Below are 10,392 nucleotides of genomic sequence, written 5' to 3' on the forward strand. Positions count from 1 at the left end.
GCCCCCCCGGGCCCTCCTCCGCCCCCCGCTCCCTCAGGGCTCACGGGAAATGGAGTCCGCGCCCTGAGGGGGGAGACGCCGGCAAATGGCGGCGGCCGCGCGCGCGCCCGGCCCGCTCTCGCGAGAGCGCAACGCTCCGCCAATGGGCGCTCTCGCGAGATCTCGCACCGCCCTCGCTCCCTCCTTCCTTCTCAGCTCCTCCCGCCGCTCGCCTTTCCCGCCCCCGCTGCGATTCTCGCGAGATCTCCCATTGAAAGGCGCAGGGATCTCGCGAGACCAGGCTCGCCGCAGCACCGCCTTCCAGCCCTCCCGCCACAGCGACTCTCGCGAGATCTCCCATTCAGAAGCACTGCGGCCTCGCGAGACTTCCTTGCTTTTTTTCCTTTTTTTTCCCCCACCCTCACGGCCGCTTCCTTCCCGCCCTCCCGCCACGCCAAATGTCGCGAGATCTCCCATTGAGTCGAACTGCGTTCTCGCGAGATGCGTCCTTCCCCCGTCACGCCAAGTCTCGCGAGACTGCTGCGCGTTTCAATGGGCGCTCTCGCGAGATCTCGGCCCTCCCCTGTCCTTTCCTCGCCTGCTCCGCTTGCTGCTCCGTCCTGCCCCCCCCCGCACGCGAAGTCTCGCGAGATTGTAACGCTTCCCTACGGGCTTTATGGCGGTGTTTGAGCCCCCTCCTTCCTCCCTCCCTCCGGCCTCCTTCAGGCCTTCCTCCCCCGCCCTCATCCCCCTCCCGCCACACGACGTCTCGCGAGAGCGTACCGCTTCTCTACGGGGACTCTCGCGAGACTTGAAAGCCCTCACGAACTGAGGCTTGTCTCTCAACCCCGCCTCCTTCCCGCTCTTTACGCAAATCTCGCGAGATTTCCGTTGGTCTCCATGGGTGTTCTCGCGGGATTTGCCCCCGCCTTTCCCTCGTCCCCCCCTTCCCGCCGCTCCAAATCTCGCGAGACCGCAGAACGTCTCCATGCGAGATCTCGCGAGATCCTAACCTCGCCGTCCCCGCCTTCCCTCCCGAGTCTCGCGAGATTTCTCCCCTTTTGAAGGAAACTCTCGCGAGATTTCGCCCCCACTCGGGTGTAGGCCACGCCCCTTTGTGGGCGAGGCTTCACCAGAAGGGGCGTGGTGAAAATACGTCATCGGCTCGTTTGCACTTCCGGTCTGCTCCGGCACTTCCGGTGTGGACGCCGCCATCTTGGGCCCGCGGCCACGTGGTGCTCTGCGCGCCGCCATCTTGCTCGGTGGGCGCCGCCATCTTGGCCGTGCCGCGGAGGACGATGGGATCCCCCCGTTCCCAAAAAAACCCGGGAAACTTTTTTTGGGTTTTTTAACATTTTTTTATCCAAACGGAGCCAAAACGGAACGGAAACAAAAAAAAAAAAAAAAAAAATTTCCATTTTTGGCCCCAAAACGCGCGCGGGGGGGAGGGGAGGAGCCCCAAAGGTCACCTGGGCACACCTGGGGCACACCCAGGACTCACCTGGGGCACACCTGGGCACACCTGGGCACACCTGAGCTCACCTGGGGTCACCTGGGGTCACCTGGGCACACCTGGGCACATCTGAGCTCACCTGGGCACACCTGGGTCACACCCAGGACTCACCTGGGGCTCACCTGGGGCACACCTGGGGTCACCTGGGCTCACCTGGGGCACACTTGGGGTCACCTGGGCTCACCTGGGCTCACCTGAGCTCACCTGGGCACACCTGGGCACACCTGGGCACACCTGGGGTCACCCCAAAGGTCACGGCTGCTCCCCAGCCCCTCCCCCATGCCCCAGGTGGCGCCAGGTGAGCTCAGGCACCGGCACAGGTGTGCCCGGGTAGCTCCAGGTGTGCCCAGGTTCCCCCCAGGTACCCCCAGGTGTGCCCAGGTGCCCCCCGTGTGACCTCAGGTGACCCCTGGAGCTCCCAGGTAAAGGTCACGGCTGCTCCCCAGCCCCTCCCCCATGCCCCAGGTGGCGCCAGGCGAGCTCAGGCACCGGCACAGGTGTGCCCGGGTAGCTCCAGGTGTGCCCGGATGTGCCCAGGTGTGCCCAGGTACCCCCCGTGGGACCTCAGGTGACCCCTGGAGCTCCCAGGTGTGCCCGGGTACCCCCCAGGTGTGCCCTTAGGAGCACTCAGGTGTGCCCAGGTGTGCCCGGGTACCCCCCAGGTCTGCCCTTAGGAGCACTCAGGTGTGCCCAGGTGTGCCCGGGTACCCCCCAGGTCTGCCCTTAGGAGCACTCAGGTGTGCCCAGGTGTGCCCGGGTACCCCCCAGGTCTGCCCTTAGGAGCACTCAGGTGTGCCCAGGTGTGCCCGGGTACCCCCCAGGTCTGCCCTTAGGAGCACTCAGGTGTGCCCAGGTGTGCCCGGGTACCCCCCAGGTCTGCCCTTAGGAGCACTCAGGTGTGCCCAGGTGTGCCCGGGTACCCCCCAGGTCTGCCCTTAGGAGCACTCAGGTGTGCCCAGGTGTGCCCAGGTACCCCCAGGTGTGCCCAGGTGCCCCTGGGGCAATCACAGCTCTATCCCAGGAGCTCCCAGGTGTGCCCGGCTCTACCTGAGGTGCCCCCAGGTGTTCCCAGGTGTGTCCTGAACAGCACTCAGGTGTATCCAGGTGCCCCGGGTGTGCCCAGGTCCACCTGAGGTGCCCCCAGGTGTATCCCAGGTGTGTCCCAGAGGCCCCTGGGGTGCTCACAGATGTAGCCCAGGTGCCCCCAGGTCTATCTGAGGTGGCCCCAGGTCTACCCCAGGTGCCCCCAGGTGTGTCCCAAGCACCCTCAGGCACCCCCAGGTGTGTCACAGGCACCCCCAGGTGTGCCCAAGTTCCCCCCAGGTGCCCCCTGGTCTATCCCAGGTGCCCCCAGGTGTGTCCCAGGTGTGCCTAGGCACCCCCAGCTGTCCCCAGGTGTGCCCAGGTGTGTCCCAGGTCCCCCCAAACACGCCCAGGTGTATCCCAGGTACCCCCCGGTGCCCCAGGTACCCCCAGGTCTATCTGAGGTGCCCCAGGTGTGCCCAGGTGTGTCACAGGCACCCCCAGGAGTACCCCCAGGTCTATCCCAGGCACTCCCAGGTGGCCCAGGTGTGCCCAGGTGTGCCCCAGGTCTATCCCAGGTACACCCAGGTGCCCCAGGTGTGCCCAGGTGTGCCCAGGTGCCCCAGGTGTGCCCAGGTGTGTCACAGGCACCCCCAGGTGTGCCCAGGTCTATCCCAGGTGTGCCCAGGTGTGTCACAGGCACCCCCAGGTGTGCCCAGGTTCCCCCCAGGTGCCCCCTGGTCTATCCCAGGTGCCCCCAGGTGTGCCCAGGTGTGCCTAGGCACCCCCAGCTGTCCCCAGGTGTGCCCAGGTGTGTCCCAGGTCCCCCCAAACATGCCCAGGTCTATCCCAGGTACCCCCAGGTGCCCCAGGTACCCCCAGGTCTATCCCAGGTGTGCCCAGGTGTGTCACAGGTGTACCCCCGGGTGTCACAGGTGCCCCAGGTGTGTCACAGGCACCCCCAGGTGTGCCCAGGTGTGCCCCAGGTGTGCCCAGGTGTGCCCCAGGTCTATCCCAGGTACACCCAGGTGCCCCAGGTGTGCCCAGGTGTGCCCAGGTGTGTCACAGGCACCCCCAGGTGTGCCCAGGTCTATCCCAGGTGTGCCCAGGTGTGTCACAGGCACCCCCAGGTGTGCCCAGGTCTATCCCAGGTGTGCCCAGGTGTGTCACAGGCACCCCCAGGTGTGCCCAGGTCTATCCCAGGTGTGCCCAGGTGTGTGCCCAGGTGCCCAGGTGCCCCAGGTGTATCCAGGTACCCCCAGGTACCCCCAGGTGTGCCCCAGGTGTATCCCAGGTGCCCCAGGTGCCCAGGTGTGCCCCAGGTGCGTCACAGGAAGTAGTCGGCCACGGGTTTCTTGGCGGGGATGCCGCGCGTCTCCTGCGGCGCCGCCTCGAAGATGATGAACTCCTTCTGCAGGTGCTCGTCCAGCTCCAAGATGGCCGCCACGTTCCCGCACCTGCCGGGGCACCCCAAACCTCGTTTGCATCTCATTTGCATCTCATTTACACATCTCATTTGCATCTCATTAGTCAGTTTCGGTGAGTTTCCAGCCCACTCTCACCTGGAGACCCCAAACCCCGCCCAGCCCCACCTGAGTGCCCAGGCTCCGCCCCCTTTGAGGCTCACCCCTCATTTGCATCTCATTTGCATCTCATTTGCATCTCATTAGTCAGTTTCCGCCAGTTTCCAGCCCACTCTCACCTGGAGACCCCAAACCCCGGCCAGCCCCACCTGAGTGCCCAGGCTCCGCCCCCTTTGAGGCTCACCCCTCATTTGCATCTCATTTGCATCTCATTTGCATCTCATTAGTCCGGTTTGAATTGTGTTTTGCCAGTTCTCTCCTGGACAACCCAAACCCCGCCCAGCCCCACCTGACTGCCCAGGCTCCGCCCCCTTTGAGGCTCACCCCTCATTTGCATCTCATTTGCATCTCATTAGTTGGTTTCGGGTTGGTTTTAGCGAGGTCACACCTGCCCGGCTCACCTGGACAGCCCCACCCCATCTGACTGCCCTGGCTCCGCCCCCTGTGAGATTTGCATCTCATTTGCATCTCATTCGTTGGTTTCGGGTTGGTTTCAGCGAGGTCACACCTGCCCGGCTCACCTGGACAGCCCCACCCCATCTGACTGCCCTGGCTCCGCCCCCTGTGAGTCTGACCCCTCATTTGCATCTCATTTGCATCTCATTAGTCAGTTTCAGTCAGTTTCCAGCCCACTCTTACCTGGAGACCCCAAACCCCGCCCAGCCCCACCTGACCACCCAGGCTCCGCCCCCTTTGAATCTCACTCCTCATTTGCATCTCATTTGCATCTCATTTGCATCTCATTTGCATCTCATTTGCATCTCATTAATCAGACTCCCTGGGCGTTTTGGCAGTTCTCACCTGGAGAGCCCAAACCCCGCCCAGCCCCACCTGCCTGCCCTGGCTCCGCCCCCTTTGAGTCTCACCCCTCGTTTGCATCTCATTTGCATAGCGTTCACATCTCATTTGCATCTCATTAGTCAGTTTTGAATGGCGTTTAGCCAGTTCTCTCCTGGACAACCCAAGCCCCGCCCAGCCCCACCTGACTGCCCCAAGCTCCGCCCCCTTTGAGGCTCAACCCTCGTTTGCATCTCATTTGCATCTCATTTGCATCTCATTAGTCAGTTCTCGGGACTTTCCAGCCCACTCTCACCTGGAGGCCCCAAGCCCCGCCCAGCGCCACCTGACCAACACAGCTCCGCCCCCTTTGAGTCTGACCCCTCGTTTGCATATCATTTCGCATCTCATTTGCATCTCATTTCCATCACACGTTCACCTCATTAGCATCTCATTTGCATGTTCAGAACGCGCTCTCGGTCTCCTCTCACCTGCAGCCACCGCTGTCCCCCAGCCCAACCCCGCCCCTCATTTGCATCTCATTTGCATGGCACCTCGCCTCATTTGCATACTTGAGGGTGGGGCTCAGCAGCCGCTCACCTGGCGCCTTACAGAACCCCATGGAATTGGCATCTAATCAGCACCTCATTAGCATCTCATTAGCATACCGGCAGCAGTAATTAGGCGCCAATCCCGTCATCCAATCCCTGCCCAGAGCCGCTCACCTGGAGCCTTACAGAACCCCATGGAATTGGCATCTAATCAGCACCTCATTAGCATCTCATTAGCATGTGATTAGCATACCAGAACCACTAATTAGACCCCATTTCAACCCTCCCACCGCTGCCCAGAGCCGCTCACCTGGAGCCCTTTGCCTCCTATACAGCTCCATCATAAATCCCAAAAAAATCCCCAAAAATTCCCCAAAAATTAACACCTAATTAGCGTCTAATTATCACCTCATTAGCATACCGGTACCAGTAACCGGGCCCCATTTCCAGCCTCCAATCCCTGCCCAGAGCCGCTCACCTGGAGCCCTTTGCCTCCTATACAGCTCCATCATAAATCCCAAAAAAATTCCCAAAAATTACCATCTCATTATCATCTCATTAGCATACCGGTAACAGTAACTGGGCCCCATTTCCAGCCTCCAATCCCTGCCCAGAGCCGCTCACCTGGAGCCCACTGATTCCTGTACAGCTCCATCATAAATCCCCAAAAAAACTCCCAAAAAATTCCCAAAAAATTAACCCCTAATTAGCATCTCATTAGCATACCGGTAACAGTAACTGGGCCCCATTTCCAGCCTCCCACCCCTGCCCAGAGCCACTCACCTGGAGCCCATTGATTCCTGTACAGCTCCAGAATAAACCCCCAAAAAACTCCAAAAAAACTCCCAAAAAATCCCCCAAAAATTCCCAAAAATTAGCATCTCATTATCATCTCATTAGCATACCAGTACCACTAGTTAGACCCCATTTCCACCCTCCCAGCCCTGCCCAGAGCCGCTCACCTGGAGCCCTTTGCTCCCTGTGCAGGTGAGCCCAAACCCCGCCTGGCCCTAAGGTAACCTCAATAAATTACCACCTCATTAGCATCTCATTAGCATGCCAGTACCGACCCTTCATTAGCATCTCATTAGCATACTGGTACCGCTAATTGGGCGCCATTTCCACCATCCCATCCCTGCCCAGAGCCGCTCACCTGGAGCCCTTTACCTCCTATACAGCTCCACAATAAATCCCCAAAAAACTCAAAAAAAACTCCCAAAAAATTCTCAAAAAATTAACATCTAATTAGCATCTCATTAGCATACCAGAACTGCTAATTGGGCGCCATTTCCAACCTCCCACCCCTGCCCAGAGCTGCTCACCTGGAGCCCTTTACCTCCTATGCAGTTCCATAATAAATCCCCCAAAAAAATCCCAAAAAATTAACACCTAATTAGCATCTCATTAGCATCTAATTAGCATATCAGTACCACTAATTAGACCCCAATCCCACCCTCCCAGCCCTGCCCAGAGCCGCTCACCTGGAGCTCTTTACCTCCTATACAGCACCGTAATAAATCCCCAAAAAACTCCAAAAAAATCCCCAAAAATCCCAAAAAATTAACATCTCATTAGCATCTCATTAGCATACCAGAACCAGTAATTGGGCCCCATTTCCACCCTCCCAGCCCTGCCCAGAGCCGCTCACCTGGAGCCCTTTACCTCCTATACAGCTCCATAATAAATCCCAAAAAAACTCCAAAAAATCCCCCAAAAATTCCCAAAAAATTAACATCTCATTATCATCTCATTAGCATACCGGCAGCAGTAACTGGGCCCCATTTCCAGCCTCCCACCCCTGCCCAGAGCCGCTCACCTGGAGCCCATTGATTCCTGTACAGCTCCACAATAAATCCCAAAAAAAACCCCAAAAAATTACCCCCTCGTTAGCATCTCATTAGCATCTCATTAGCATACCAGAACCAGTAATTAGACCCCATTTCCAGCCTCCCAGCCCTGCCCAGAGCCGCTCACCTGGAGCCCTTTACCTCCTGTGCAGCTCCATAATAAATCCCAAAAAATCCCCAAAAAAATCCCATGATTTTTGGGGCCAATTTGATGATTTTTTGGGGTAAAATTTTGGGGACTTTTTCGGGTTTTTTTGCATTTCTCACCTGTCCCTTCATTATCAAGAAATTAATTAATTTTTCAGTGAATTTTTCAGTGATTTTTGGGGCCAATTTGACGATTTTTGGGGTAAAATTTTGGGGATTTTTAGGATTTTTTTTGGGTTTTTTTAATTTCTCACCTGTCTCTCAGCTGTCCCTCATTATCAAGACATTAATGAATTTCTCAGTGATTTTTTGGGCCAGTTTGACGATTTTTGGGGTAAAATTTTGGGGATTTTTTGGGGTTTTTCGCATTTCTCACCTGTCCCTCACCTGTGCCCCAGAACTCTAAAATGGAAAATTTCAGAGATTTTTTTGGGCCAATTCGATGAATTTTGGGATCAAACCTCAGGGATTTTTGGGGATTTTTTGGGGTTTTTTGCATTTCTCACCTGTCTCCACCATAAAGATTTTTGGGGTAATTTCAGTGCATTTTAAGGATTTTTGGGGCCAATTTGACGATTTTTGGGGTAAAATTTTGGGGATTTTTTGGGGTTTTTTGCATGAATTTTTCATTGATTTTTTCATTGATTTTTGGGCCAGTTTGACGATTTTGGGGCTAAAATTTCGCAGATTTTTTCAGAGTTTTTTTTGTTTTCCCCGGTTTTTTCCTCACCTGTCCCCATCACAAAATATCATCAAATAAATGAAGTTTTCAGTGAATTTTTCAGTGATTTTTGGGGCCAATTTCTTTTAGGACATTTGGGGTCATTGAGGTAATTGGGGTTGTTGAGGCACTTGGGGATATTTGGGGTATTTGGGGTTTTTGGGGTATTTTGGGGTATTTGGGGTCATTTGTGACATTTGGGACATTTAGGATATTTTGGGGTCATTTGGGACATTTAGAATACTTGGGGTATTTTGGGGCATTTGGGATACTTTGGGGTATTTGGTGTATTTGGAGAGATTTGGGATATTTTGGGGAATTTGGGACATTTGGGACATTTAGGATATTTGCTGTATTTGGGGTATTTGAACTATTTGGGGTATTTGGGGTCATTTGGGACATTTGGGACATTTAGGATATTCTGGGGTCATTTGGGACATTTGGGATATTTTGGGGTGTTTGGGACATTTTGGGGTATTTGGGGTATCTGGGATATTTAGGACATTTTAGGTATTTCGGTCATTTTGGGGCATTTTTGGGTATTTGAGGATATTTGGGAATATTTGGGACATTTGGATCGTTTGGGACATTTTTGGCTATTTGGGATATTTGGGACATTTGGGGTATTTGGGGATATTTAGAACATTTTGGGGTATTTGGGACATTTGAGAACATTTGGGACATTTTGGGGTATTTGGGACATTTGAGAACATTTGGGACATTTTGGGGTATTTGGGACATTTGGGGTCACGGGGTCTGGTCCAGGGTCTGGATGGACGGGGACAGCCCCCCGTGCACGCAGAAAATCTGGGGAATTCCGGAAAATTTGGGTCAGTTTGGGGTTTTTTGGGATGTTTAGGATATTTGGGGTCTTTGGGACATTTAGGGTATTTGGAATATTTTGGGATATTTTGGATATTTTGGGGTATTTTGAGGTATTTGGTGTATTTGGGGTTGTTGGGGATATTTGGGGTCATTTGGGACATTCAGAATATTTGGGGTCATTTGGGACATTTCGGACATTTGTGGTATTTGGGATATTTTGGGGATTTTGGGACATTTTGGGGTACTTGGGGTATCTGGGATATTTAGGAAATTTTAGGTATTTCGGTCATTTTGGGGCATTTTTGGGTATTTGGGTATTTGAGGACATTTGGAATATTTAGGGATATTTGGGATATTTTGGGATATTTGGGGTATTTGGGACATTTGGGGTATTTGGGGACATTTGGGGTATTTGGGGTCACGGGGTCTGCTCCAGGGTCTGGATGGACGGGGACAGCCCCCCGTGCACGCAGAAAATCTGGGGAATTCCGGAAAATTTGGGTCATTTCGGGGCTTTTTGGGGCTTTCAGGATATTTGGGGCATTTGGTGTATTTGGGGTATTTGGGACCTTGAGAATATTTGGGGTATGTGGGGATATTTGGGATATTTTGGGGTATTTGGGGTCATTTGGGTCATTTGGGACATTTAGGATATTTTGGGGTCATTTGGGACATTTAGAATATTTGGGGTATTTTGGGGTATTTGGGACTTTTGAGGTCATTTGGGGACATTTGGGATATTTGAGATATTTTGGGGTATTTTGGGACATTTAAAATATTTGGCATATTTTGGGGTATTTGGGACATTTGGGACATTTTGGGACATTTGGGATATTTGGGGTAATTTGTGACTTTTGGGTCATTTTGGGGCATTTGGGACATTCACAACATTTGGGGTATTTGGGGTATTTTGGGATATTTGGGTCATTTTACGACATTTGGGTCATTTAGGATTTTTTGGGGGCATTTGGCACATTTTGGGGTATTTGGGAGATTTGAAATATTTGGGGTATTCGGGGACATTCAGGACACAGAAAATTTGGGGACATTTGGGGCCAATTAGGGTATTTGGGACATTTTGGGACATTTGGGGTATTTGGGACATTTGGGACATTTTGGGGTCATTTGGGGATATTTGGAGTCATTTGGGGACACCGCTGTCCTGACCCCCTCCACCTGCCCCAGGTGTGCCCCCAGGTGTGCCCAGGTGTGTTACCTGTCCCAGGTGTGTTACCTGTCCCACCTGTGTTACCTGTCCCCAGGTGTGTTACCTGTCCCAGGTGTGTTACCTGTCCCAGCTGTGTTACCTGCCCCCAGCTGTGTTACCTGTCCCAGGTGTGTTACCTGTCCCAGCTGTGTTACCTGTCCCAGGTGTGTTACCTGCCCCCAGCTGTGTTACCTGTCCCAGCTGTGTTACCTGTCCCAG

At 54.3% G+C, this 10,392-nt stretch overlaps 1 protein-coding gene and 1 long non-coding RNA gene across 2 annotated transcripts in view; one reads left to right on the forward strand and one right to left on the reverse strand.

Annotated features, from left to right (window-relative positions):
* Positions 1 to 1,719: 1,719 nt before the first annotated feature.
* Positions 1,720 to 2,741, forward strand: LOC120506701. Its single transcript, XR_005628575.1, has 3 exons — positions 1,720 to 1,863; positions 2,030 to 2,123; positions 2,452 to 2,741. It is a non-coding gene; the product is annotated as an uncharacterized LOC120506701 (long non-coding RNA).
* A 1,010-nt stretch (positions 2,742 to 3,751) lies between these two features.
* LOC120506698 (serine/threonine-protein phosphatase 4 catalytic subunit-like) overlaps positions 3,752 to 10,392 on the reverse strand; it is a gene marked incomplete at its 5' end in the record, with an annotated part of 7,878 nt that continues 1,237 nt past the window's right edge. Inside the window, 3 exons of the mRNA XM_039718581.1 lie at positions 3,752 to 3,972; positions 6,153 to 6,182; positions 6,463 to 6,530. Coding sequence (XP_039574515.1) covers positions 3,843 to 3,972; positions 6,153 to 6,182; positions 6,463 to 6,530 — 228 coding nt within the window. The remainder of the gene's footprint in view (positions 3,973 to 6,152; positions 6,183 to 6,462; positions 6,531 to 10,392) is intronic.

Source organism: Passer montanus, unplaced genomic scaffold, assembly GCF_014805655.1.
Source record: "Passer montanus isolate IOZ18808 unplaced genomic scaffold, ASM1480565v1 scaffold1033, whole genome shotgun sequence".
Lineage (NCBI taxonomy): Eukaryota > Metazoa > Chordata > Aves > Passeriformes > Passeridae > Passer > Passer montanus.